This window comes from Myxocyprinus asiaticus, chromosome 29 (genome assembly GCF_019703515.2).
Source record: "Myxocyprinus asiaticus isolate MX2 ecotype Aquarium Trade chromosome 29, UBuf_Myxa_2, whole genome shotgun sequence".
Classification (NCBI taxonomy): Eukaryota; Metazoa; Chordata; class Actinopteri; order Cypriniformes; family Catostomidae; genus Myxocyprinus; species Myxocyprinus asiaticus.
This window is the reverse complement of record NC_059372.1, coordinates 6,274,761-6,302,755: the sequence shown is the minus strand read 5'-3', so window position 1 is coordinate 6,302,755 and position 27,995 is coordinate 6,274,761. Positions and strand designations below refer to the sequence as shown.

Sequence of the window (27,995 nt, the reverse complement as noted above, 5' to 3'; positions counted from 1 at the left end):
TGGAATAAAATGAGCCTTCAGGTTCAAAGCTAGCTAGGTTTGGGTACACAATGACTAGTAACACATCTATAGTTATAATAATCAATTAAATCAGGGGCGTCACTTTGTTTTAAAAAGTGGTGGGGACCGTGTGTGTGTGTGGGGGGGGGTAACTGTGATGTCACAGAACTCATGAATATTAATTAGGTTATGCACAAATAATTTCAAAAAAATCTTTTAATGTAAATTTCTGCTTAAGAACTGACTATTTTTCTTCTGCATTAGACACCTGACGGAAACTGTTTGAAAAGTGGTGGGGACAAAACTGGCCAAGACAAAAAGTGGTAGGGACGTGTCCCACCCATAAATGACGCCTGTGCATTAAACAAAGTACGACCCAAAGCCATCATAATTACAGTTAATAATATGCCTGTAATAAAATATTCGCTGCAAAGCCGTAAGTTGGAAATGATTTCAGTCAAGTCAGCTCTGTTGACGGAATCCAATAAAAGTGAAGTCCTCGGTTTTGCCATTGCGATTTTGGCACGACATTTCATTTAGCTTAACCAGACAATTTAAAGGTAACAGCTAACTTTTTGAGGACTGTTGGATCAGCTAACTACAGGTTTGATTTACTGTTCGTGTTGGTCTTTTTGCCACCACTTCCGTCTGTGACGTCGCCAAATTATTGGTCTTTTTATTAATTATTGGTCCATGTTATTTCAACTTTTTGAATAGCAGAATTTCTGGTGAAGAACTATACCCATGATCCTGAAGAGAAAATAATCCACCAATCAGAAAATCACAGCAAACGAAGTGCACCAAAAGAGCTCAGCAGCAATCACCCACTCCCATGACACGCTGTGAATGATGCAATCGAGTCACTCTTTCTACACTCTCAAACTACTTATATATTTTGTAACAAAATTAAAATGTATGGTTTCTATACTTATAATCAACAACTTAAAATTAATAGTCACACATTCCCTCATTAAAGACCTAATGCACTCTAGACATGCAGCTTCCTAGAGCCCATGTTTACATGGTGCGAGTGAGAGTATGTTCAGTTTCCTGTTGGTGTTATAAGGTCATATTCAGCTTGCAGCACCAGGAAACTATTTTGCCGTATTTTGCGCACCTGCACCAGGTCTCCACACTCTTGCACATGAATGATGCCTCTGTTGTCATGGCTATGGTCATTAAATGACATAGCTGTGCGCTTGCGACAGTGCTTCCTCTGCAGGTACCTGAGACCTACGGCTATCGCCATGCCCAGCACGCCGGAGAGGCCCAGCAGCAAGCCCAGCTCGGAAGCATTTTGCCTGGGCACATGCTCCGGCCTCTCCCCTCCCTTCTTCGGAGATCCAGAAGGATCTTTGGGACGTTTAGGGGGTTTGAGACGGACGTCTCCAGACAGATCGGAGGAGTCTCTCTCGCTCTTGGTCAATGAGACAGCACCCTCCGTGGGCTCCCGGGACGGAAGGAGATCTGAGAGAGACCGACGAGGAGCCGGGGAGGGTTTGTGATGCAGGGATGGTTTATCGGGTGTGAAAATGTGTGTTTGTGTCGACAGGATTGTAGTTGAATCCGAAGCGGTGTAAGAGCTTTGAACAGTGTGTTTGTGTGTGTTGGGGTTGTAAGTGTGTAATGCATTAGTTTGTGTTTGTGCAGGTAAAGGTGTGTAGGTGTGTGTTTGTTGTATTAAAGTGTGTATAGATGCATCGGTTTGAGCTTCTAACAACATGTTGAGGTCTGTGTGTGTGTTAGCAGTGATTTTGTGTGTGTTGGTGTATGTATTCAGGGTAGGTTGTGTGTTGTGATTGTGTGATGGTGTGTAGGTTTGTGTTTGTTGTTTTAAAGTGTGTACAGATGCATGGGTTTGAGCTTCTAACAACATGTTGAGGTCTGTGTGTGTATTAGCAGTGATTTGGTATGTGTTAGTGGGTTTCAGTGGGTTTGTGTTACGGTTTAAGTGTAAGTTAGTGTTTGGAGAGCTGTAGATGTTTTGGAGTAAAGATACTTGTGGGAAAGTTTGGGTGGTGGAGTGTATATATGGCGAAACTGATGTTTGAATGTCATTCACTGATTGTGTGTTTGTGTGTGCATTAAATATTGGAGGGGTGTGTATGTTATATTTTGAGCGTGCACTAGTGTGTGTAGACATGGTTGTGTGTGTGAACAGGGGTGTGTGTTGGACTGTTTGTTCCAGTATAGAAGCTGCACAAACAGAAAACGCACAAAACAAGAAAATATGATTAGTGGGTATTCTCAATGATTGCTAGGGCGTTAATATGTGTTCTGAGAGGGTTTTTGTGTCAAAAGTGCCAACCCGCCCCAAGTCTCAATGATATTTTGCTCTCTAGATATGGCTCTGGGATTTTATCATTCATGTCTGTAGCTTAAACTGTGCTGGACGAGTTACATGCTGAAGTTTAATTCTTAGACTTACGGGTTTGTTTAAATCAGTCACCCTGATATGAGTAATACTAATATTGATGCTTGCCTTACACCTCTAATTATTTACAGATGTGTATATATAATGTGTATGTTTGGTTATAATCACCGGTTTCATCCTGTTTCGATTGACCTGTGTCACTGTTATTGTTCTGAGAACTCCGTGTCCCATCATACACCACTGCTGATCTGATTCGAGCCCAGTACACAAAATAAGACTGAACCAGTGTGATGCTACGGAGAGAGAGAGAGAGAGAGAGAGAGAGACTGATTATAGAACATTTGTGTGTTGTGTTGTTATGTGTTGTGTATATGTAGACATAAATATCTCTGCTGAGGAGGCCAGCACAAATTCTGGTTGGTTTATGATGGTTAGGCATAAACCAAAAATAAACTGGTTTGAATTGAAGGAATATTCTGGGCCCTTTTCTTTAAAAAAATAAATAAAATCGTGGTCACATCAAGGCACTTAGAATAGAAGAGAATGGGGCTGATTTTTGGAGGGTTGAAAGGCAGAAATGTGAAGCTTATAATTGTATAAAATCCCTTACATTAATTCTCCTGTTTAAACTTGTGTATTATATGAGCTGTAAAGATGTTTAAATCATCTTTTTATGGTCATTTTGTGGTTTGTTGACTACATCATCATGGCATAAAGTTGTAAAATTGGCTCTAACTTTACACAGAAATGGTTAGTAAGCCATTTTATCACACTAAAATCATGTTAGCACACATATTGTTTGTGTATTGTGGCTATGCTTTTGAAACAGTGAGTATTTTAACGTTTACAAATTGACTTTCATTGTAAGTGCTTCACTGTAACCCAGATTTTTGCTTTTTTCAAAGAAAAGGACATTACGCCACAAATGCTGTTGATTGAGCTTTACTTGAATTGAACCCAGGACATTCCTTTAAGTTTATTCTTCTTACTTCGTCTGCATATCGTTTTTTTAGGATACCTCCGGTAGGAGGAAACCTATTGTTTTTTTTTTAGTATTCTTCTTCTTATTATTATTATTCCTGTAGCTCTAAATTGCCCAATAACTCAAGATCTCCTTAGTAAAAAGTTTTGAAATTTGGCACATTGATACTACAGGCCACAAGTAACTACCACACCAAAAATAGCCCACGTGAGCCTATAGGTGGCGCTACAGGCCACGCCCCAATTTGTCCATTTTCAAAGTGATGCCATTTCCACCCCATAAGTCCAAAATTTCTGAAACCTGGTATATATGCCTCATTTCTCATGAGAAACAAAAAAGCCTCTAGAACCCATAATGTCCGCCATGATGGATTTTCCTGTACAATACAAATTTGTCCAAAACTACTGAAATCTACTCCTCCTGTACCATAGCTCCAATTGACTTGAAACTTGGTATGTATGTGTAGGATACATGTCTTTCAATTTGATATTTAGCAAAAATGAATACAATACAAAATGGCTGAAAGGTGCGCATTAATGTAAATGTCCACATTGTCTCAATGTCCAAAAAATCTAATGCCATTTTGACTAATGTTTTGTCCAACGTAACAGGCTTCAAGATGACATCACTCTGAAGTACTGTGCACAATTTCACCTTGATATGTCAAAAGATGACAGAATTACAGTTTACTATTATTTATCGCTAATGCTAAAATAATGTTTACAAATCCGCTAGTCATAAAACCGATACTTTGATTCAATCACCAGTTCATATGAAGACTCTTGCAATGTTTAATAACAAATTAATGAAATGTTGTGTACATGTGTGAAGTACACGTCTCTACCATGTCAATTTTTACATAATTTGCAGTTTTGAGGAGGAATCTGCATTGCTGCTTGCAGCTTTAATTTTTTCTTGTTTTAAGCATAAACTCACAAAAGTTTGCCGTAAAACAAGTCGTAATATCTAATGTCATTTTGTAAATTATGTCATCAAGTAAATGCATCTTGTTTTAATGATGATTAGATATTTTTATTGCGAAACAAGACAAAAATACTTCTTTAAATAATTTGCAGTGCATATCAGCTTAAAGTTGTCTAACTGGTTTGTTACTAGTCCAAGATTAGTCTACAGAGCCAAATCCAGCTGATCAACCATGGACCAACTAATTACCATAAATTACCATATTGGACCAGCTAAAAACCATGTTAAACCAACTACTATTAGAACCTGGATTATTTTGCTAGTTTATGATTAAAAAGCCTGGTAGGGATAAACCAGCACACCAGCATCCAAACACCACCACCAGTTCTGGTGACAGCGTGCTGGTCTTCTCTGCAGGTAAGTGTGTTTTCTTACTAAAATCGCAGGTCTCCGCTGGGTCGCGGCGGGGCTCTCCAGCTGAAGGACAAGTTCCTCTTGAGCATTTTGTCCGAGTGTGTGACAGTGTCATCTGTGCTGAGGCAGGACAGAGTGTGGGTGCTGGGCGGGTGAAGTGTGAACTCCCCCTCGACGACACGGTCCTCCAGCACGGAGCGCGCCTGCAGCAGAAACCCCATGAATGCTCGTGAACTCTGAACCGTCACTGAACAAAACAACACACACACTAACTGTTAGTGGTCATGATGCAATCTTGGATGGATGGATAGATGGACAAGTGTTTACCTGTGAGTGTGTGTTGTGGCAGGTACACTGATCGACTGCGGATCGTGACAGCGGAGTGTGTGCGTGTGTGTTGTGGAAGTGAGCTGATGTGTCCGGGTTTCATGTTCACACACGATGAAACACTCGCTCCAAGAGAGAAACACACACCACGCATGGAAAACACACAGATAATCACACATCCAACCAGCACTGTCTTCAGCAAAGTCTTCATCATGCGCCTTTTGCCAAATACACACACACACAATGTTAGAGACCACCACCTTCATCATCATCAAAGTTAGTGTCTGCTTTTAGATTCATATACATTTTTGTGTATTTACACGAGCAATTACAGATCTAAACACTTAAAAAACATGATAAAAGTGACAAATATTATGAGGTTTGATAAAATACACAGCATTTTATCAAATAAATACATATGTTAGATACTGTAGACACATAAAAAAGAGTGATGGTTATGCTTTAAAACTGTCATTGATGTATTTTGCCAGATCACATAAATCATTTTGAATTACTAAAACACAAAACTGCCCTCCAGTACCTGCTACCTAAATAAACATAAACATTACATTCTTAAATCCTACATCGTCTCAAATGCAATTCTTATATGTTGCTTTAGTAAGAAAATGTTGTGTTAGTAAATGTGACTGTAAATGTAAGAAAACATACAATATACTTACATTGAAGAAGCATCATTGCATTGCATATTCTTCAGAGCAAAACAAACAATTGATCTGAAATTTTCTCTTTGAAACTTTCTCTCTCTCTCTCTCTCTCTCTCTCTCTCTCTCTCTCTCTCTCTCTCTCTCTCTCTCTCTCGCTCTCTGACTTTCTCTCTCCACCCCTTCCAGTTCTTCTCTCTTTTTCTTTTCTAATCCTGTCTTTTGCTCTTTTATTCTAATCTCTCTCTGGTCCAGGATGTGCAACAGCTGCTAATCCAGGAACAACAACATCCTCCTCTACACAAAACACACACACACACACACTCACACACTCACTCACACACACACACACACACACACACACACACACACACACACACACACGCAGCATCCAAATCTAATGACTTCTTTCTGGGGCAACAGAAGTCAAAATTTTATTCTCCGACTGTTTATACCACAGACAGATTTTACATGGATCGGATAGATTTTATCTCCTTAACGTCCTCTGCAACACCTGCACAAAGTAGCAAACAATATTTATGAAATATAAATACTGATAGTTGCTATCAAACGTGTGTGTGTGTGTATACTGTGAAATAATCTTCTAAAAATGATGCTCGGAGTCAGATTTTCTCTTTTCCAAAGTTTCATTGCAATACGTCTGGGAGAGTTCACAAAAGTAGTGAACTTATTTTATTTCCTCCCCTTTTCCCGATGTGCTCTAAGTCCTCGTGGTGGCGTAGTGACTCACCTCAATCCGGGTGGCGAAGGACGAATCTCAGTTGCCTCTGCGTCTGAGACTGTCAACCCGCGCATCTTATCACTTGGCTTGTTGAACGTGTTAATGCGGAGACCTAGTGCGTGTGGAGGCTTCACGCTATTCTCCGCGGCATCCACGCACAACTCACCACACGCCCCACTGAGAGCGAATCACATTATAGCGACCACGAGGAGGTTACCCCATGTGACTCTACCCTCCCTAGCAACCGGGCCAATTTGGTTGCTTAGGAGACCTGACTGGAGTCACTCGGCACGCCCTGGATTCGAACTCGTGACTCCAGGGGTGGTAGTCAGTGTCAATACTCACTGAGATACCCAGGCCCCCGTAAATCATACAGGAACCAAACTTTGTGACTTTGTCAAGACTACCAAAATGAACATAATTATTATTTTCTTCAGATTTTTAGAAGAAGTGTTTTAAGAGATATAACCATTTTTATAAAATTGATACATCTTTTGCGTTCCTGGGTCAATTTTGACATAAACAGAATACATTTTGTTTGAAAACATTGTATACAAGAACAGATGTTGTGTAGTTGTGTTGTATAGTTGTTTTAATGTTGTTTGGTTGGAAAAAAAAATTTGGTTGTGTAGATTTTGACTGCTGAGCTGTTTCTCGGCAGAATTGAGTAATTAATTAATATGGAGGTTTATAGGAGAATTACTTGAAATTCTCATTTTAAATATTTCTATAAATTTAAGTCAATGTTATATTCAAATTAAATTTCATGTAAACCTTGATAAAAAAATATATCTTCACATGTATCACACTGGTTTAGCTGTAGTTAATGTATATTTTGAAATGTTAAAGAATTTCTAAATAAAAAAAAAAATGGACATCATACATAATAATGTTTGTATTTTTCAGTTAACACTGGCAAAAATATAGATCTTTTTACATGTATGAACAGCTAATTGGATTTTGAATGTTTTATAAGCTTAAAACTCCACCGTGTCAGAACTGACCCGCGAAAGGTGATTTTGAACGCAAGAGGAGGGCTGAGCGAGAAGTATTTAGCTGGTCACATGATGCTAACATGGCTGCCCCCATGAGGCGCCCCTGCTCCATGTAGAATAATAGAGCTTTTATAAGGTTAATGATATGACTGAACTCTTCATCTCACATGAGTGATCATGATTTTATACATGTTTCAAAATTAGTATTCACTCACTTTTTAAATGAGGGGAAAAAAAATTACTGAGTGAACCTTTAATATGCAGAGGCAACCATAAGCAATTCAAAGGTTCATTTTCTCGAAAAACTGTAAACACTGTGTCTCTGTGGCTCTATACAAATTCCTGTCTGACCCGCTTAGACACGCCCAAACAACGTTACTTAACCAATGGAGTGATTTGGGGGGCGGGACTATCTCTTTGTTTGATCAACTGCAGAGGAGGGGCATATTCAGAGCTCTTTTAAAAACATTGTTTGTTTTTGCAATTCCATTCGGTGGCGCTAGTCGCAGAAATTACATACTTCAACTTTTATAAACGTAAATTAAATTACATGTAAAATGAGGTGAAATTGTGGCGGCTATATATGTATAGGCCTATATATTTTTAGTTAAATTAATATCAATAAAATCAATTAAAATAAAATATATTTAATATAAATAAAATGTAGGCTATATTAAATATAAAATGCTATTTTTATATATATTAAAAAGTATATAGATATATTAAATGTGCTTTTTTCGTCTTCTTATTTTAAAGAATTATTTTTTTTTTTTTTTCAGAACCACTGGAGTTTTGGCAATCATGCAGCATAATTACACATTTCTGTATTTTTGTGATCTTGAAGGACAAATTAGTGAGCTGTGGAAGAGATTCTCATAAGCAACTTTGATACTTTTGCTACTAAATGTTCTACTTGTACCCCCAATTCATACACTAAAAAATATATTTACATTTTAGTTTTTTAAGTATTTATTAATTTAACTTATAGAAAGTCATTATATATTATTTATTTACAACTTTCTCTTGCATTCCTGCTCCTTATAATTGTAGTAGATGCAGCATGGGCTGTGTAGTTTCACTTCCTTTATCGCCTACATCTCCCAGAGTCTCCTGAAACTCACTTAGTTCCTTTCATTTTCTCACCTGGACATTATTGGTGGTGTCAGATCACAAAACTGCACATTTGTCTGCTTTACAACCCCTCTTATCAACTGGAACAACGCTTTTCATCGTCGCTTATTTAGTGTGTAATATATGTGCATCTGAGCTGCAGGACTCGAAAACTTTTGCACCTAAATCAAAAGTGAATCCAGTAAATCCAGTACACCAGGATTCATGCATGAGCTGGAGTGCAGGGATGGTTAGGTAATTCATATAGATTGCTTTATTGGAGTTATATACTGTAGAGTGAACCGTCATGGAGCTCCGGACGGCATCAGCGGACGCGCAGCCGGGGCAGACCGGCGACAGGACGCACGAGTGCCGCATGGACGAGTACCTGCGCTCGCAGGGTTTCTACCGCAAGAAGATCGCCAAGGACGGGTCGTGTCTGTTCAGGGCCGTGGCAGAACAGGTCAGAAGATCGATCCTGATCTTTATAATCCCAGTTTAGTCTGTCATGATTTTAATAATAATAAAAAAATAACTATGGCCATTTAAATGCAGGTTAAACTTCCCCAAACTGCTTTAAACGTCTTATCATGTTTTTAAAGCATGTAAATGGAATTAAACTTTGAACTCTTTTTATCCCATTAATGACTCAAATAATACGGTTTGCTATAAAATGGAGTATTTTTGAGCTGGTTATCCTAACATCAACTCTGGCATTTACTTTATTATAATTATTATTTTTTTTCATTTGTATACACACCGGTGGCCAAAAGTTTGGAATAATGTACATTTTTTGCTGTTTCGGAAGGAAATTGGCATTTTTATTCACCAAAGTGGCATTCAACTTATCACAGAGTATAGTCAGGACATTACTGGTGTAAATAATTAAATTAATGTAAAAATACAGGCTATACAATGCTTGAAATTGCCAAAAAACTGAAGATTTCATACAAAGGTGTACACTACAGTCTTCAAAGACAAAGGACAACTGGCTCTAACAAGAACAGAAAGAGATGTGGAAGACCAGATGTACAACTAAAAAGGAGAAGTACATCAGAGTCTCTAGTTTGAGAAATAGACACCTCACATGTCCTCCGCTGACAGCTTCATTGAATTCTACCCGCTCAACACCAGTTTCATGTCCAACAGTAAAGAGAAGACTCAGGGGTACAGGCCTTATGGGAAGAATTGCAAAGAAAAAGCCACTTTTGAAACAGAAACAAAAAGAAAAGGTTAGAGTGGGCAAAGATACACAGACATTGGACAACAGATAATTGGAAAAGAGTGTTATGGATCTTAACCCCATTGAGCTTTTGTGGGATCAGCTAGACTGTAAGGTGCGTGAGAAGTGCCCAACAAGACAGACACATCTATGGCAAGTGCTACAGGAAGTGTGGGGTGAAATGTCACCTGAGTATCTGAACAAACTGACAGCTGGAATAACAAGGATCTGCAAAGCTGTCATTGCTGCACGTGGAGGAGTTTTTGATGAGAAATCTTTGAAGTCGTTTAAGAAGTTCTGACATTTTATTCAAATTGTAATAGTAATTTTTCATGTTATTAATGTCCTGACTATACATTGTGATCAGTTGAATGCCACTTTGGTGAATAAAAGTACCAATTTCTTTCCATAAGAGCAAAATCTGTACATTATTCCAAACTTTTGGCCACCAGTGTAGTATTATATGCTTCAAAAAGACATGCACACGATCTAATTAAACTTTAAAGGACATTAACTAAACATTTGCACAGTTATCTAATAACGATATTGTCGGGTTTCTTTGCCGTTCATTTCTCAAATTATGATAGATGGATGGTGTATTATATTAAGGTAATTGACATGTTTCTGGTTTATAAATGCCTGCAGGAAATTACTAAAATACACAGTGTTATAACTATAATTACAGATTAGATGTTGTCAGTATTATGTTAGGTGAAAGGTTTATTAAATGAATTATTATTTTGAAACCCCCTATTAATCTAAATTGAATAATTAAATGAAGCATTATGAAAGATGTTACTGAATCATCACTTATGAAGCTGACATTCACAGAGTAAATAGATTTAGCACTTCCTGTTTCCGTAAACCTGTTTTTCTTGTTATAACAGCTGATTGTCCGCACCCTCATGCAGTGTAATACCATTTGAATGTGTCTGATTCAGCCTCACAATACTAACTGATGACACACGGTTTATTATGTTTAAGTCGTTAGTTAATATAAAGAGTGCACAGAATGACAGGTGTGTATTTGTGTGTGTGGTTTATATTCACAGGTGCTGCATTGCCAGAGTTTACACACACAAGTCCGGGCAGCGTGTGTGAAGTATCTGAGACAGAACAGGTCTACTTATGAGCTGGTGAGATTATTCATCTCTGCAGAAAACATTTTAAATATGGGTACATTTGGAATAGCATACTACTTTATTTACTACTATTTTTGCAGTATGTATACTGTGCACCTTGTACCTGGATGACCTAAATTTGCCAAAATGCACAGTATACAGTAGAACACATTTATTTCTGAACTCGTTATTTTATTGGTCAGAAATAAGGTTTAAAATGCAAAATAACCATTTCTGAGATTAAATATAATAATTTAATCTCCGAATTAAGTCATATGACAACAATGTAGCATACTACTGTTTGAAACAAAATAGTACACAGTATACAAAGTATCCTCCTGAGACCCCGCGTCCACATGCGTGGACATTACGTTTTGCCTTCGCTATAGGCTATGCATAATTTAATTTCATTTAAACCGACCGATTTCAGTTCAGAAGACGCTCGGCTGTCATTAAAGGGTTACACTTTGTGATAAAACAACATGGTGCTGATCTCAGCGGAGTTTGTCTTTGGGAGAAACGGCAACACAACTACATCTGGTAAGAAGCCTAATTAAGTTTTTACATTGAAACCTGTTTGAGTCAAAAGAGTAGGGTCTCTAGTTTCATCCGACATGCCATTTTTAAAATGTCATCGATTTTTCGTGAAACGACATGCTGTTAAAGACAATGGCCATGTATGTGGACTATAGGCTCATTTTCCTTAAAATATTTACTGTGCATTTTCACTTTGTGAGTCAATGGGTTCATCCAAAAGCTGGAAAATGTTGCTTTCAGAGGCTTTTTAATTGAGTTAGGATGAAAATAAGGTGCACTTTGAACTGTTCTGAGACCAGTGCAGACAGACAGCACACTGGAGGTTAAGTCATTCACTAAAGAGGGAGCAAGCGAGCATCCTATAACTTTTCTATGCAGTTAAGTGCGTTCACTCCTAAAATCTGACCAAAAGTTCAGTTTCAGGCTGCAGATGATGTTTGAATCACTCAGCGTTTGGCAGACATGGGACAATGTCAATCAGCACATAGATTCAGAATTTATAAGGTATCATTTTATTTTAACATGGTTGGCAGTGATTGGATGATACTTTGAATCAGAATTATTTATGCTAATTTCTGATTTAATGTCTGTAACGTCTCAAAAACATGAATAACCACTCCTGGAAACATAATAAACAATTTGATTAAAAATTATAACAAATTTCACAACTTAGTCCCGCTGTCCACATATGAGGACATACATTTTTAGGAACATTTTTTGGTTGAAATGTTTTTTGTTTTTTTTGCATGTTTCTTATGGGCTAATAGTTACAAATCAAAAAGGGGAATGGAAAATGTACACATCAGTCACATTCGGGTCTCAGGAGGGTATATACACTATAGTATGCTGTGCGCTAGTATTCCTCTCCAAACATAGCATCAGTGTCATTTATGACTGGTTGATATGATCTCTGTGTATTACTCTAGTGAATAAGACTTGATGTATTTTTACTTATTTGTTTGTTTATTTTTTGCATCTGTGTGTAGTTTATCGAAGGCGATTTTGAGAAATACCTGTTGAATTTGCAGGACCCTCAGGTAACACCTGGAATACACAAGACTTCAAATATCCCAGACACAGCTTTACATTTAAACCATTTTTAGCAGATATTCTTGAAAAGTGCTTTAGCTCCATATATGAACATAGATTAAATTCAGTCTCTTATAACAAAATATGAATTTTAGTGAGTTTGTCATTTTACAGACTAATTTAAAATTAAAATGTAAACATTATCAGTCTGTTTTCTTGTTTTCTTCTGTCCGTGTAGAGCTGGGTTGGACAAGTGGAGATCACTGCTTTGGCTGAGCTCTATAAGTGAGAATACAACATTAATGTATGCCTTTTATCTGCGTATTTTAAAGCTGAAAACTGTGCCTCTTTTGTGATGACATCTACTACTTAGTTTTGATTATTTACATGTTTCGACCTAAGGCTACGGTGGCAGAGAAGTGCACAACACAACCAAATTAGTAAAGCAAATAAAATAAAATAAAAAACAATGGAATTAAAGCTACAACACAACAAAATAAAGCCATAACACAACGGAAAAACCACAGCACAATGGAAATTTTGTTGCGTTGTGGCTTATTTAGGTTGTGTTTTTATCTTTTATTTGCCTTGCTAATTTGGTTGTGTTGTGCACCCATTGTCCACCTTATAAGGCTGTCAATTTAACGCGTTCATTCTGTGCAATTCATTATATAAAAATTAAAGGGTTAAAAAAAAACCTGCAATTAATCATGCCTCCTGACCATATGGAAATTCTGTAATAAGGAATTTTACTTCCAACGGAACATTTCAAGCCTCATGTTTTTGCGACTGGCAGTCAGCAGGGGGCAATAAGCACAACTCCAAATGTACAGGTAACACACAGTTGTACAGGCGACAAACAACATTTTACGACAGCGGGCAGTACTAGTGGTGATGATTTTTTTAGATTTTTCCCCTTTTTCACCCAATTTGGAATGCCCAATTCCCAGTGCGCTCTAGGTCCTGGTGGTGGCGTAGTGACTCAATCCGGGTGGCGGAGGACGAATCTCAGTTGCCTCCGCGTCTGAGACCGTCAATTCGCGCATCTTATCACGTGGCTTGTTGAGCGTGTTACCACGGAGACATAGCGCATGTGGACGCTTCACGCTATTCTCCGCGGGATCCACGCACAACTCACCACGCGCCCCACCAAGAACGAACCACATTATAGCAACCACGAGGAGGTTACCCCATGTGACTCTACCCTCCCTAGCAACAGGGCCAGTTTGGCTGGAGTCACTCAGCATGCCCTGGGATTCGAACTAGCGAGCTCCAGGGGTGGTAGCCAGCGTCTTTGCCACTGAGCTAGTGGTGATGATTTTGATTAATTTCAGTGACTTAAATTATTTGATTCCAGTCACCAAAAAGATGCTAAAGATGTGAGTATTTGTTCAGATTCATCCATTCATCAAGTTACGCCTTTACGCCTGTAGATTGCGCCAAATTACCTCCTTTTTTTTTTTTCTTTCTCCCAATTTGGAATGCCCAATTCCCAATGTGCTTTTAAGTCCTTATGGTCGCGTAGTGATTCGCCTCAGTCCGACTCTACCCTCCCTAGCAACCGGGCCAATTTGGTTGTTTAGGAGACCTGGCTGGAGTCACTCAGCACGCCCTGGGATTCGAACTAGCGAACTCCAGGGGTGGTAGCCAGCGTCTTTACCACTGAGCTACCCAGGCCCCCTGTCAAATTACCTCTTTTAATGATTAGCATTGAACCGAAAGCATTCATTCACGTTCAGAACAAGTCTAATTATCCTTAATTAAGATTTAAGTGTTTACAATTCTACTAAGAGACTTCAGTACTGCAGAGTGTTTAAGCATCATAAGCGCCCCCCCCCCCCCCAAATGACAACAAAAGCATATCTGTCATATTGTGAACAGTATGACTGTTTATCAAGCTATATAAAGAAAAACAACAATACTAGCCTACAAAATAATTATGAGTTTCAATAACGTTCATACAGCATGTCATTGTAATGTGTGGCAGTCACTTTTAATTATAATTAATCCGGCCCCTTTTATTGTTTAACAAGATTGACGAACTGAACAAACGACATGCAGCTCCTTTCATTCGGCTAATCCTCATTCATGGTGACTGACTCATTCATCTTGTTCGCAAATGAGTGCACCATTACATTCAGTGGTTAAAACCAATGATATGCTCCTTCACAGCCTGCTCTCGAATGTTATTGGCTCGTCTTTAAAAATGTACGAAGTCTACAAATGTACGAAGACACTTAAAAATGATAGATTAAACACAATAACCATTTTCACCATAAATGGCAAGTCTTATTTTTCCAATATTTTGTCAATTGCTGGGCTTAACTTTTACCAAGACATAGAAACATTTCAAGAAAAGCCTAATAATATCTTTCACTGTGCACCAAACCACAACATTTCCATTCATATTTCATGTCCTTATTACTGTATGGTCTTCAGTCATTTTTATACATTCAAAATTGGGGATTATGTTTTGTGCATTTCACCTCTTTCTCTCCTTGTTGAACGCCATTGACTCAAATGGCCGACTGGTTCAGTGAAGGGGTTTATTCGTTCAGCGGGTGAATGCTATTGGCTCGTGATAAAGTCAGTCTTTACAGACATGTAAAGCAGTAGAGCTCCTTGGCTTCGAAAAGGAGAGACGTCAGTGAATGATGAAAATTAGTCAGTGTATGGAGGTGAACGAGAGAGATTCGTTCACTTAAAAGAGTCGTTCAGAAAGACTGAATCTTTCACTAATGAAGCATCACTAGGCAGTACAAATGAGTAAAGGACACAGCAGGATGTGTTTTTTGGGTTCAAAGACAGCTAGATGGAGCACAACTCTGAATGCAGTTATCATAAGGAGTGTCCTAAAATACACAAGATGCTGAAAGCCAGTTAAATGCGATGCTCCAAAGCATCCGTCGGACCCATGTGTACATAGACCAACAAAAATAGCGAAGATGTGTCTTTTGAAAACAGGTCTAGTCTAATTCAGACAGATTGATAAACCTTACTGTGAAATAGATCGCTGTTGACGGTAGATAGGCTCATGGTCAATGATATGGAAATAAAACAAACAATAAATTGAAAGCCATTTTGGTAGCTATTGATGATAATATGATGATATATGATAATGTAATGTCTTTGCTAGGGGTGGGTAAAAATATAGATTTTCCGATGAATCTAGATCTTCATTTGAAGGATCTCGATACCGATTCTTAAATCCCAAGATCAATCTTTTACTCTATGCGCAACCCTCAACACAGTGAGAGGAAATCACTCTCATAAGCAACCAAATTTTGCGCTATGCGACTAAAATGTATATATTTGGCAACTGGTACAATATCCACGCAACCGACTTGTCATTGAATAACGTCTCCTGTCTGTTCTTTACCATCAGTTGTTGATCAAAAACAACAAAAAATAAACAATTCAAATTACGCATGGCACAGATGAGATAAAGCCACTCTTGTTATCATGCGTTTATCTACAGACGCTCTTTACAGAAATGCCGGTTTTCTTAAAGAGACAGTACCGCTTTTAGCACGTTCAACAAATCAATGTAAATAAATAATACAAATTATGCAATTTAACAATAAACATGTAACCAAAAAACAATATATGAAATATAATATTTATTGATTGAATACATGGATTTGTTCATTTTTAAAAAGCCAAAATGTGCCCAAAATAATGAATAACAAATAAAATATAATTAGTAAAATGTATTATTATTTATTATAAATGTACCTAGTTAGAAGGTTCCCTGTATAATTAACAGCATTAGCTGGGAGATCATTTATTTCATAAGCAAAAGGGACGTTATAACTGAAATATACCCATATGAATTGATATCGGATTGAAATCGGAATCGAATCGAGAGCTTTTGAATCGAATCTGAATTATTGTATGTATTATATTTGATTATTATATATTGCATTATCTTTTTGGGGGCCTTTCTCAGCACATTTTGATATATGGGATTAATTAGATGAATTAATCGACATTTCATGTAATTTGATTACATTTAGGGCTGCACGATTTGAACAAAAATTCATATCGTGATTATTTCGAAAAACAATGCGATTGCGATTTAAATCAAAATAAATCTTTGTAGTAGTCAACATTATTCCACACATGCTTGTATTGAACCTGGAACATTCCTTTAATGTCAAACTGAAGTTGAACTGATCACCCATTGGTGTAATTAAACTTAAAGGTGCTGTAAGCAATTTATTTTTTAATGGAAAATATGCAAAAAATATTCCTACTCCCTGAAAGATATTAATGAAATAAGTGTTGTGAGATATCTCACCGGTCTCTGTGACAGCTGTAGACTTTCTAAACAGCAAATAAATATGTGTCCGTGATCCACGGACATTGACGCTTTTCACCTGTCAATCATTTTGCTCGTTCTCATAGTGTTGTATTTGAAGTGGATCATTGAGGCTATGATTCATCATTTTTGTCAGTTGAGGGCGCTGTTGTGCCACTGTTGAATTTAACAGCCACAGAAACATTCAGTGCTGCTTTTTTTGCTCTGTTTTGGTCTCAAAATTACCTTTGGAGGGTGGGGTTTTGGAATGAGGGGGCGTGGCTAATTCAACAGCTCAGTCATGTGAATGCTTCAGAACGCTAAAATCACTTACAGCACCTTTAAAGTGAAAGTTTTGGTTAGTTTGTCACCATTTCATTTAATTATTTTCATTATTATATCTAAATATTTTATATAGATTTATTATATGTACGTTCGTTCCTTTTCGTTTTGTTGGATGTTGGTAATATTATTTCCGCTTTCACATGTTGCCGCTGGGAGTGTAGTAATGGCCACACGCTCTCGTGACAGGAGAAATGGAGGAAGAGCGCATGTTTCTGGACTCTACAAGTGCTACTTTTAATGCTGTTTGCTCAGGAATCATTTAATAGATGTTTGAATTACACCCCATCTTGTATTCTGCATTATTATTATGATACCTGTGTCTGGCGGAGACTGAGATACTGCCAACGCAGATGATAATAAAAACCTCTACTCTAAGCATGAGATGGAGTTGTGAAGCACAGAACTGCTCTGCAAACACTGTAATAGTGCTCTAACTTAATATAGACTGGACAGAGCAGAGCAAATAAACTTTGAAGCGAGCAGACTGTTTATTTATTTTATTAAATCGCAGCACTTTGCGATTTTAATATCGCACAAGGTCATATCGTGATTTCGATTTTTTTTCGATAAATAGCCCTATTTAGAACTAGGCTGTTTGTTTGATATGAAAGGGGTTCGATTGCTGACAATGCAATTTGATTTTCTTCCAGGCATGATTTCGTTATTTTCCAGGAGCCTGATCAACCCCCCGTCCACATCACAGAGAACGGCTTCCCTTATAAGGTGCTGATAAACATTCACATGCTAAACATGCTGATGATCCATTAATACACCACAAATATTTTAATCATGGAAAAAATCAGCATAACTTCTGGAGATCTTTTTCTCTTTCAGGTGCGACTATGTTTCCTCAATGGAAACCATTACGATAGTGTTTACCGTCAATCGTTTGAAAAAAGTGCTGCTGTATGTCAATGTGAGTGACGTAATGAGGAGATTTGGGGTTCTTCTTTATCTGTTGAGTTAACGCTGTCTCACTCTGTCTCTTTTTGCATCTTTACGTCTCGTAGCTATCCTATATGAGCTGCTGTATGATCGTGTGTGTGGTGTCGAGCGTGGCGTTTTAGCATCGTGTGTGAGAGGAAGAGGAAGAGACAGACTGGACTCAGAGCAATGCAAGAGCAGCGAAGAGTCCGACCTGGAGGAGGAAGATTTCTGGTACATAAATGTATATGTTGAAAACTGTGAAAACCCTTCATGTCACTATGTTATTGGGACAGTGTTATTTTGGGGCAGGCTGTTAATGACCTCTAAAATCAGAGGGAAATTATACAGTGGCAAGAAAAATATGTTAACCCTTTGGAATTAGCTGGTTTTTTGCATTAATTGGTCATAAAATGTGTTCTTCCCAAACAGTTCAACCTTAGTTTCATCAGTCCACAAAACATTTTCCCAGTAGTGTTTGGAGTGTCAAGGTGGTCTTTGGCTAACTTCAGGCATGCAGCAATGTTTTTGTTGGAAAGCAGCGGCTTCCTTCGTGGTGTCCTGCCATGAACACCATGCCTGTTTAATGTTTTCCATATAGTAGACTCATGAACAGAGATGTTAACCAGTTCCAATGATTCCTTCAAGTCTTTATCTGTCACTTTATGGTTCTTTTTTACCTCATTGAGCATTCTGCGGTGTGTCCTTTGAGTCATCTTAGCTGGACGGCCACTTCTAGTGAGAGCACCCACAGTACTAAATCATCTCCATTTATAGACAGTTTGTCTAACTGTGGACAGATGAATATCTCATCTCTTTGAGATAACTTTGTAACCCTTTCCAGCTTTATGCAAAGCAGCAATTTGCGATCGTAGGTCTTCTGAAATCTCTTTTTTCAAAGCATGGTCCACATCAGCAGATGCTTCTTGTGAATACCAAACTCATAATGTTTTCTGTCAAAGTAGCTCTAACCCACACCTCCAATGTTAATTTCATTAATTAGATGCCAGGTTTGCCAACTCCTGACTCTAATTAGCTTTTGTTGACGTCATTAGCCTAAGGGTTCACATACTTTTTCCCAACCTACATTGTAAATGTTTGAATGATGTATTCAGTATGTACAAGAACAATACAATAATTTGTGTGTAATAAGTTAAAACAGATTGTTTTCTGTTCATTATTGTAACTTTGATGATCAAACCAGATTTTAAGACAAATTACACATAAATGCAGGTAATCCCAAAGGGTTCACATACATTTTCTTGCCACTGTTTGTTGTTAAGAATGTGGTTTCGAACCTACGTTACTAAAGTTAAATGCATTGCGAATACCATTTCATGTTGTCTTTAACAAGTCTTGAGTCTACATTTTGTGTGCGTTTTGTTTTACTAGGTCCAATGAAGCCAGGGAAAAGACCACCAATGGGATGAACAGCAAACAGCCACAAAGAGTGATTATTCTTTCTCTTGATGATTTACATCATCGTTTCAGTATTTCTGATGCTGTTCAGATCTTTACTTTGAAGCATGATATTGTGAGTAAGTATCTATGTGCTTCAGGGTCGTGGGAGGGGCCATTCTCGAGGAGGGGGGCGTGGCTTTCTGTCCACTAAGGCACAAAAGTCCCTAAGCCCCGCCCTGTACAGGAACGTTGAGTACGATGTGTGGCTTCGTTCTAAACGGCGTACGTCACATATTTGTTTTTGTTTTACAGTTTAGTTATTATTTTGGTTAATTAACGGAATCTATTTTAATAATTGCTTATTTCTCTGATAAACTGAGACAATGCCATAGTATGTGATACTACATACTATATGAAGTATGCTGACAGATTGTGTGTTTCTAGTTCAGCAAAAGCGAGATTTCTGCATGGCTGCAGGGATGCAGTATTCGGTTGGAGACAAGTGCAAAGTAAGCAGTGTGTGTATGTTTCTCTGAGTATGTGTGGTTATGTGTACAAAACAAGATTGATAAGGTTTTCTCCTTCGTCTGTCTCAGGTGCAGTTGAGTGGCAGTAATCGCTTCTATAGCGCTTACGTTCAGGAAGTCAGTCCTGACAACGGGCCAGTCACCGTATTCATTGAGGAACTCGGCAAGCAGTATGTGTTGTCCTATTGTGTTGTTTGTTTGGGTAGCAATATTCGGAATGGCATACTACTTACTATTTTTGAAAGAGACAAAGTAGTATGCAGTATGCAAATGTCTTATATGCATGGAAAACAATTTAGAATGCTTCTGTTTGAAATCTTTATCGATGCATACTGAGTACTTTAGCATACCATTTAAAAAATAATAGGTATTATACAGTATACGATGAGTGTACCTGTAAGCAGTATGCTAGTTTTTTTGCATACTGTGTACTTTAAAATACCATTTTAAAAGTAGTAGGCAGTATACAGTATACTATGAGTATGTAAGCAGTATGCTTGTATCGTTGCATACTTTGCACTTTCAAATACAATTTTAAAAATAGTAGGCAGTATCCTACGAGTATGTAAGCAGTATGCTAGTATGGCTGTATACTCTGCACTTTCAAATACCATTTTAAAAGTAGTCGGCAGTATACTATGAGTATGTAAGCAGTATGCTGGTATCGTTGCATACTGTGTACTTTCAAATACCATTTTAAAAGAAGTAGGTATTATACAGTATACTGCTAGTATGTAAGCAGTACGATAGTATCGTTGCATACTCTGCACTTTCAAATACAATTTTAAAAATAGTAGGCAGTATACAGTGTATACTATGAGTATGTGCGCAGTATGCTAGTTTCGTTGTATACTCTGCACTTTCAATTACCATTTTAAAAGTAGTAAGAACTATACAGTATACTATAAGTAGTATGCTAGTATTATTGCATACTCTGCACTTTCAAATACCATTTCAAAAAGAGTAGGCAGTATACAGTGTATACTATGAGTATGTGCGCAGTATGCTAGTTTCATTGTAAACTGTGTACATTCAGATTCCATTAAAATAAATAGTAGGCAGTATACAGTATACTATAGGTGTCCTAAACTGCACACTTCTGCATTATTCTATGCCATTTTAAAGTGCAAGTAGTACAAGTAGTATGTTAACAGTGAAAATGCAACAAAAAGAAGTGTACTATGAGAAACCGGATTATGCACTTCTTCAACCGTCAAAACGGAGTTTGGAGTGTTCTTGCACACTTCATGCACTCAGCGCTTGCGGCTTGCCGTACTTGGTGGAAGAGGCGGAGTTATTAGGCTGCGTTTCTGGTCTGACAAAACAATTGTAAATTGTATGCAATGAAAAAAGTTATTTTGTTACTATGAGTATGTAAAACTTAGTTTGCTTTGTTTAGAATTTAACTTGTTAAGCTGATCTGTTAACAATCTTATGTATATCATACTGTGTGTGTGTGTGTGCAGACATACCGTGCCGTTGTTGAATTTGCGTCTTCCGTCTGAAGAACCTCAGTCTTGGCAGTCGGTGTCAGAAAAGGGCAAAAGACATGCTGCACACAACGAGAACACGTTCTCCGGTATGGTCAAATGAAACGCACATGCACACCTAAATGAAATCACCTTTCTCAAACACACACACACACATACATACACATATACTCATTGTTCTGGATCTTCATGTAGAATGGGACAGCAGAGGGGGACAGAAGTCCAGCAAATCAGTGCCGCACTCTGCACCCAGTGGTCATGTACACAGACAGCACTCCTTGCCTCTGCAAACCACCGCAGATGACCAGCCGAGTGGGCGGAGCATGAAGTTTAGGTGTGTGTCACCTTTCTGTATTTAAAAATAGAAGACAGACATACAAACATAATCTGAATTTGAATTTCCATGTTATGTGTCTCGTTATGTGTAGAAAGAAGCCAATTACACTTTACAGTATAAGGAATCTTTAAAGACGCTAAGGACACTTTATTTTTGGTGTAAACCTGTTGTCAAACGATATGAGTTTTATTTTATGCCGATTTTGATACTGATGTCTAGAGAGTATGGTGACCGACGGCCTACATAATAGAGGTATACATATGATGTAATACAGTTTCATGATGTGAATACAGTTGCTTCAATAAACATTTATTTTACACTATGTACTAAAAAATATTTCAAAATAAAATGTCTATCCATGGACAAGGCTGTTGGTAGATTTTGAAATTGACCAAGTGGACACAGTTATTGGCCGATGCTGATAATCTCAATATGGCCAAATAGCAAATGATCAATCGGCCTGGGCAGTGTTTCCCAAAAGCATCATAAGCCTAAGTAGACCGAACCATTGGCGTCAGTGGCCTCTACGATCAACTTTAAGCTAGCGATGCTTTTGGGAAACGCAGCCCTGGCCGATAAATCTGTATACCACTAGTGCAAACATTGATTGACAGTTGTTTGCAGATACAGTTTGAGTTTGACTTCCTCATTTTTTTATGATTTGTTTGTGTTTATTTAAGGAAATCAGATCAGTTCAGTAGTCCAGTGTATATAGTTCCAGAGGAGGAACAAGAGAGCGTTCTTCTAGAACTTCTGCACAAAGACGAAAACAACTTCCCCTCACTCGGAGCAAGCACCCAGACGGTAAAGCAAGCATACACGTGCACACACTTGCATACCCTCAAGGTCAACATGAAACATCATTCACAGTGCATTTAACTTCCATAATGTTTTGTATTTCTAAGCAAAACACATTATTCAGCTGGAAATGAACAGAATGATGTTCACTTATGAATTCTGCACAATAAGACTAGAGACATTACTTAAGAAAGTAAATTTGTCCCCTCTGCACGAATAACAAAGATACATATGTGTATAATTTTACTGTAATCATTTTCTTTGTGTTCAGGCCACAGCTGAGGTCACAAAGAGAGGAGAGGGAGGAGAGAAGAGAAGCTCTCGGAAGAAACAACAGAAGGAGTATCTCTCGGAGACAGGTGAGGAGTGCTGTGCTGCCCTCTTTAAATCCAGGGGTGCTTCTCATTTCCCAGATTTTGCTTCCTCGCTCCTCTGTCCTCGAGCCCGTGACCTGGAAACCGATCAAAGTCCGCCAGTTTGAAGGACGTATCAATTCGCTAAATGCATCACGAGGAGGCGAGGACCGAGGACGCATGAACGAGGAAACACTGGACCGCACAAATTCCCCTCCACCTTCACATCTGACACAACAGTTTTAATTCATGCTTAACCTTTGCAGTTTAAATAAACCATAATTGTCACATACTTTAACTGTGCATTTTGAATTACTAGGTTTTGTAATGAAAATATCAATTTATCAAGTTTCAACAAAAATGGGAAGTGCTCCGATGTAATGCAGCTGCGCAGAGACGGCGCTCTGAAGTGACGCATGAGTGAGCAGGACATTTTACAGAAACATCTTCCTTAGATTCCTCTGTCCTTGTTTCCTTCCATCCTTCCTTTCCAGGAAAGGAAGCAAGGAAAGGAAACGAGGATGCACAATTTCAGAAATGAGAAGCACCCCAGGTGTCTATTTTTTCTTTATAAGTGAAATCATTGTCATCCATGTTGGTTTTTGTTTTTTTAGACCTCAAAGCAGCACCCCAGAAGCTTGTCCAGAAACAAAAGAGCAATGTTGAAAAAAAACATGGGGTGAGTTACATTGAGCACTTTAAAAAAAAGAGTGTAGCTTTTAGGGGGCGTTAAAAAAAGCTAGACGCAGCACAACAAATGAGACAGAAAGCAGGTGTCTTGAGATGAAAGTTCTTTTAACTTGACATGGCATCTTAAAACCACCGCATAGACGCATTGGAACAATCAGAGACATCCGTCTATCGAATGTTTACACAGAAAAACAATACCAAAACATTACAAATGGATGCAAAAACTCGTCCTGTGTGAACTCTACTGATTCAGACCTGTACATTATGCTCAATTTCCACTGCAATACATTGCTACTCACAGCATATATTTTGCTACCCCTCAGATTATCAGACACTTTCACACATGAAACCTGTTCAATTGACGTGAAATTAACGGATTAACTTTTCCAGTAAAGTTACCACATCTGTTATTCTCACCAGCTGTTGCGGGTATTGCTACCATTCATGCACCAGCACCAAAAACTGTTTTCCTACAAGTAAATGTTGTGGAGTAATTACATCAGCTTCTTTAGAATTTTGTAATTGGTTAAAACTCTAATAACAGTCTTCTAATGTCAGAGCATCCTAACCTTTCACATGTGTAACTTATTAAAGTTTCGGCTTTGTTCACACATAGCATCAGTGCTGAACTTTTCATTGGCATGTTGGCAGTGGGATTGTTGCAACTCCTCAAGCTGGCAAATAGTCAGAGCTGATCTTCCAGCATTTCATCAGTGAGTTTATGTGGATTCATGGCAAAGGACTTCACAGAGCAGTTTAAGCTGATCCTTTGTTTTTACTTTGTTCCAGAGAAGGGTTTCTGAAGAACCAGAGCAAAGATCTTCTCCCCCAACTAAGGAGAAATCTACCCCTGCCACTCCTTTAACTTCTGCTGTTGCTGCTTCTTCTGCCACCAAAACTGCCCCAGCTCCATCTCACGCTGTTTCTGCTACTGCCCCTAGTGTAGCTCAGTATGCTCCTAAGGCTATTAAAATGACCCCAGTTGAACCTCAGACTGGTCTTGCTCAGAGCTCTGACACCAATCAGCTTACACCAGTGAAAATTCATACCCCTTCACACGCCATCCCTGTTGCAACGGCAGTCTCGGTTACCACTCCTGCCCCTGCCTCCAAACCTACCCGACCCTCAGCAGTAACTGCTCCAGTACCTACTACAGCCCTGCCCAAACCTGTACTTCCCCCTGGTTCTTCCCAACCCACTCAGGGTCCATTTCAAACTACCCCCGTTACTTCTGCAGCCCTCGCCCGAGTTACCCCAGTTATACCCCCCACCACTGTGGAAGAAACTACTCCAGCCCCCTCTGTCTCAGCCCCAAATGCCCCTGTTGAAGCCATGCCTCCGATTCAAACTGCCCTGCCCTCTATCTCTGCCCCACCCTTCGTACCTGCCTCTGTAATACCTGTCTCTACCACTACCACTGCACCAGTTCAGGTAACTGCCCCTATAGTAGATGCCCCAGACCTGTTTTCTGCCACTCTTCCTGCCAACGTAGGCAGTGCTCAATCCTGTGTTCAATCAACTGTAGACCTTCCTATTGCTCTCATGCAAACACCTCTTGCCCATCCTACTTCCATCTCTCCATCTTCTGGCCCCACACATGCTCCACCTTTGGCCACACCTCAGTCCTCACTCAATGCATCAGTGTCATGCACAAGTGAATCTCTGGCCATATCTGCTTCAGGTAAGTGTATTTTTCTGCCTGTTTTTACCCTACCCTTGAGGCTGCTTTTGTAGGTATTTCTGCCTTTCTAAAATCTTGCCAATAGCTCACACAGTAATTTAAAGCAGGTTAATCTTAATGTAGTCAAGGTTAGGGCAATAATAGCAAATATTGATTGATTTAAAAAAGAATAATTAAGAACTGGGAAACCATTGGGATTGTGAATGCTGTTTTCATGTTTACTTTATGGACACTTTTCTTATCACATTATGATAGGCTCTTAAGTTTTCTCACTTGATGTTTCTTGCCCGTCAGGAGTACCACCTGTTCCCGAGCACCTGTCCCAGCCCACTCAACTCCCCTACCCTCATCTCCAGTGGTCTCGGTTCCTTCAGGACCCGCTATATCCAGGATTCCCCCAGAACGAGAAGGGGGAGATGGAAACACTGCCCCCCTTTTCCCTCTCCCGAAAAGGAGAAGACCTGCCACAAGGTAACAAACACATTGTCAATTATATATGTAAAAAGAAGATAGAAGGGAGAAGTACTAGTTCCCTGTTAAGATGATCTTTGAAAAATATTCTGTATTGTTTCAGATATCAATGTTCTCAGGTTCTTCTTCAACCTCGGGGTCAAGGTTAGCATTTTTGTAAACGTATCTTCTTGGTTTGTTGTTTCATATTTGTGACATTCAGCTTGGTTGAAGGTCATCAACAATTTGGAATTACAATAAAATGTAATATCTTAAATTTCTTTAGGCGTACTCTCAGCAGATGTGGCCTCCCATGGCGTATCTGGTTCCTCTGTACCAAGCCTATCAAGTGCACCTTAGAGGGCCTCCTTCCTCTAATCCTCCCACTTACCCCAGCGTGACTTCATTGCAACCAGACAACCCATCTCCTTTGCAGAACTTGTGCTCCACCCCTGACAGCTTACTGGACAACCAAAGTCACACCCCCTTAACAGGGGAAGTTGGCAGTGGTCCTGTTGGTCCCGTAGAGGTAGAAGGGTATGATCATCCCCCATCCATTCCAGTGCAGCGGCCACCAAGACCAGCAATGCCCTGGTCTATGCCTCATCCAAATACCTATCCTGGCCCATACCCGGTGCCCCCAACTGTTTCTCCAGAGCAGTTTTCAGCCCCACCCTATCTGACCTCTGGGAATCATATGTATCCATCTTCATCTGTTGGTTTCCCTCCTCCACCCGCACCTCATGAAGCATTAAATCATAGCCCTCCTGGTGGGATGGGCGTCCTACAATCTGTTCCTTCACCACTGGAGAGGGGTCAAGAGAATGGCAAAAGGTCTATGACACCACAGTTTTGGTCCTTGCAGAAGACTCCTTGCTTTCCTGGAGGCCAACCCCATTTGGGTGTTGGAGATTTCAAGCCTGTGGATGTTACAGTGACGATGACAGAACCTCCACCCTTTGGTGGACCTTGTTCTGTTCTACCTTTTCCAATGGGCCCGGTGCAAGGAGACATAGCGGGAGTGACCCCTTTACCCAATGGAATCTTTGGAAGACAAGGGGAAGTCTTCCAAAAGAGTGTCCTCCGAAGACCCATTGCGGATGAGCCTGGTCGCCTCATCCCCACATATTCTCCCCATGATAAATTGTCATTTGGAGAAATGGAGTTTGCCAATGTCGACCTCAATGTTGCACAGTCGTTCTGCGGCCAGTCCTATAGGAGTGAAGGAAGGCGTGGCCAAGATGATAGAGGAGGATATAGAGGGAGGGGCCACCGTGGCCGGAAAGATTATGCTGGCCGGGGCAGAAAAGACAACCAATCATCTTACAGTGGAGGACATTATGGGAGGCGAGGGGTGGGGCCAAGGGTAGGGTCACAGTCAACATTTTAGTGACTATAACACTGTATATACACACATTTCTCAGTTTACAGTATCAGATATCTATACTCTGTCATTTGAATTTCGTGTTCGTGCTTTTGGTATACTTGATTAGTTCTGTCACCCATGTTTTTAACTGACTTCAGGTTTTTCACATTCATTTATCAAAGGAAGTTGGAATCACCTTTTCTGAATTGACAAAGCCCCAGTGAAAATGTAAATAGGTTTGGAAAGATGTTGTGATAAAATGTAATAAAATTTTCCTGCTAGACACAGACTGCATTGCCCTAATTACACACTGAAAGTTAAAAATTATTACAAAATGCACAAACATTGGAACAAGTGTATTAAATAGTTCAGTATTTCCAGAAAAGTATGCAATATCAATTTTACTTGCTTTAGAATATATTTCAATGGATATTTCCCAGAGCTCCTGTCAAGGAATCTGGTAAAACTGTCCTTAAAATTTATGGACGTCATGAAAACTCCAGGATTTTGTGTGATTGGTTTGGGCTTCTCAATTCTGCCTCTTCTGACAATCCTTTAGATCAGTGGTTCACAACGCTGTTCCTGTAGCATTTTGGAGTCTCCACTGACTAGCTAAGTTGAATCAGGTGTGTTTAACTAGGGAGATACCCAAAATGTGTAGCATTTGGGGGCATCCAGGAACAGGGTTGGGAACCACTGCTTTAGAGGTTCAACTGAGGGCATCAGTGGCTTGAATGTTGACAGAGTGCCTATTATCAATACATTTGCTGATCCAAAGATGTACTTTTTACACGGACAACAAAAAAATAAAAGCCAAAGAATTTTCCTTTGTCTTTCCAATTTTAAGTCAGTTTATTCCAAAAGCTCACAGCACAGATGTCATCCAATATCACT

At 39.1% G+C, this 27,995-nt stretch overlaps 2 protein-coding genes across 2 annotated transcripts; one reads left to right on the top strand and one right to left on the bottom strand.

Annotated features, from left to right (window-relative positions):
• Positions 1–167: 167 nt before the first annotated feature.
• LOC127419643 (uncharacterized) lies at positions 168–7,290 on the bottom strand. Its single transcript, XM_051661213.1, has 5 exons — positions 5,702–7,290; positions 5,022–5,239; positions 4,716–4,941; positions 2,543–2,667; positions 168–2,196 (listed from the first exon to the last, which is right to left on the bottom strand). Exons 1-5 carry the CDS (start codon positions 5,725–5,727, stop codon positions 1,043–1,045), a joined length of 1,749 nt encoding a protein of 582 aa, XP_051517173.1. The 5' UTR covers positions 5,728–7,290; the 3' UTR covers positions 168–1,042.
• A 1,274-nt stretch (positions 7,291–8,564) lies between these two features.
• LOC127419639 (OTU domain-containing protein 4-like) lies at positions 8,565–27,766 on the top strand. Its single transcript, XM_051661201.1, has 20 exons — positions 8,565–8,993; positions 10,805–10,888; positions 12,397–12,447; positions 12,678–12,724; positions 17,735–17,807; positions 17,919–18,000; positions 18,095–18,242; positions 19,401–19,458; positions 19,568–19,691; positions 19,854–19,918; positions 20,006–20,106; positions 21,403–21,515; positions 21,622–21,760; positions 22,444–22,567; positions 22,833–22,920; positions 23,529–23,593; positions 24,394–25,285; positions 25,580–25,756; positions 25,860–25,900; positions 26,022–27,766. The coding sequence occupies exons 1-20, from the start codon at positions 8,838–8,840 to the stop codon at positions 27,123–27,125; spliced, it is 3,732 nt and encodes a 1,243-aa protein (XP_051517161.1). The 5' UTR covers positions 8,565–8,837; the 3' UTR covers positions 27,126–27,766.
• Positions 27,767–27,995: the final 229 nt, after the last annotated feature.

Bases quoted from the DNA above. Each gene is read 5' to 3' on its own strand.
- LOC127419643 (XM_051661213.1), bottom strand. From the start codon at position 5,727: ATGCAATGCAATGATGCTTCTTCAAT. The intron at 5,240-5,701 runs GTAAGTATATTG...ATTTGGCAAAAG, and splicing joins TGCAATGATGCTTCTTCAAT to GCGCATGATGAAGACTTTGC. The intron at 2,668-4,715 runs GTAAGAAAACAC...CTCTCTCCGTAG, and splicing joins AGCGGAGACCTGCGATTTTA to CATCACACTGGTTCAGTCTT.
- LOC127419639 (XM_051661201.1), top strand. From the start codon at position 8,838: ATGGAGCTCCGGACGGCATCAGCGGACGCGCAGCCGGGGCAGACCGGC. The intron at 17,808-17,918 runs GTGCTGATAAAC...TTTCTCTTTCAG, and splicing joins AGAACGGCTTCCCTTATAAG to GTGCGACTATGTTTCCTCAA. The intron at 21,516-21,621 runs GTATGGTCAAAT...ATCTTCATGTAG, and splicing joins CAACGAGAACACGTTCTCCG to AATGGGACAGCAGAGGGGGA.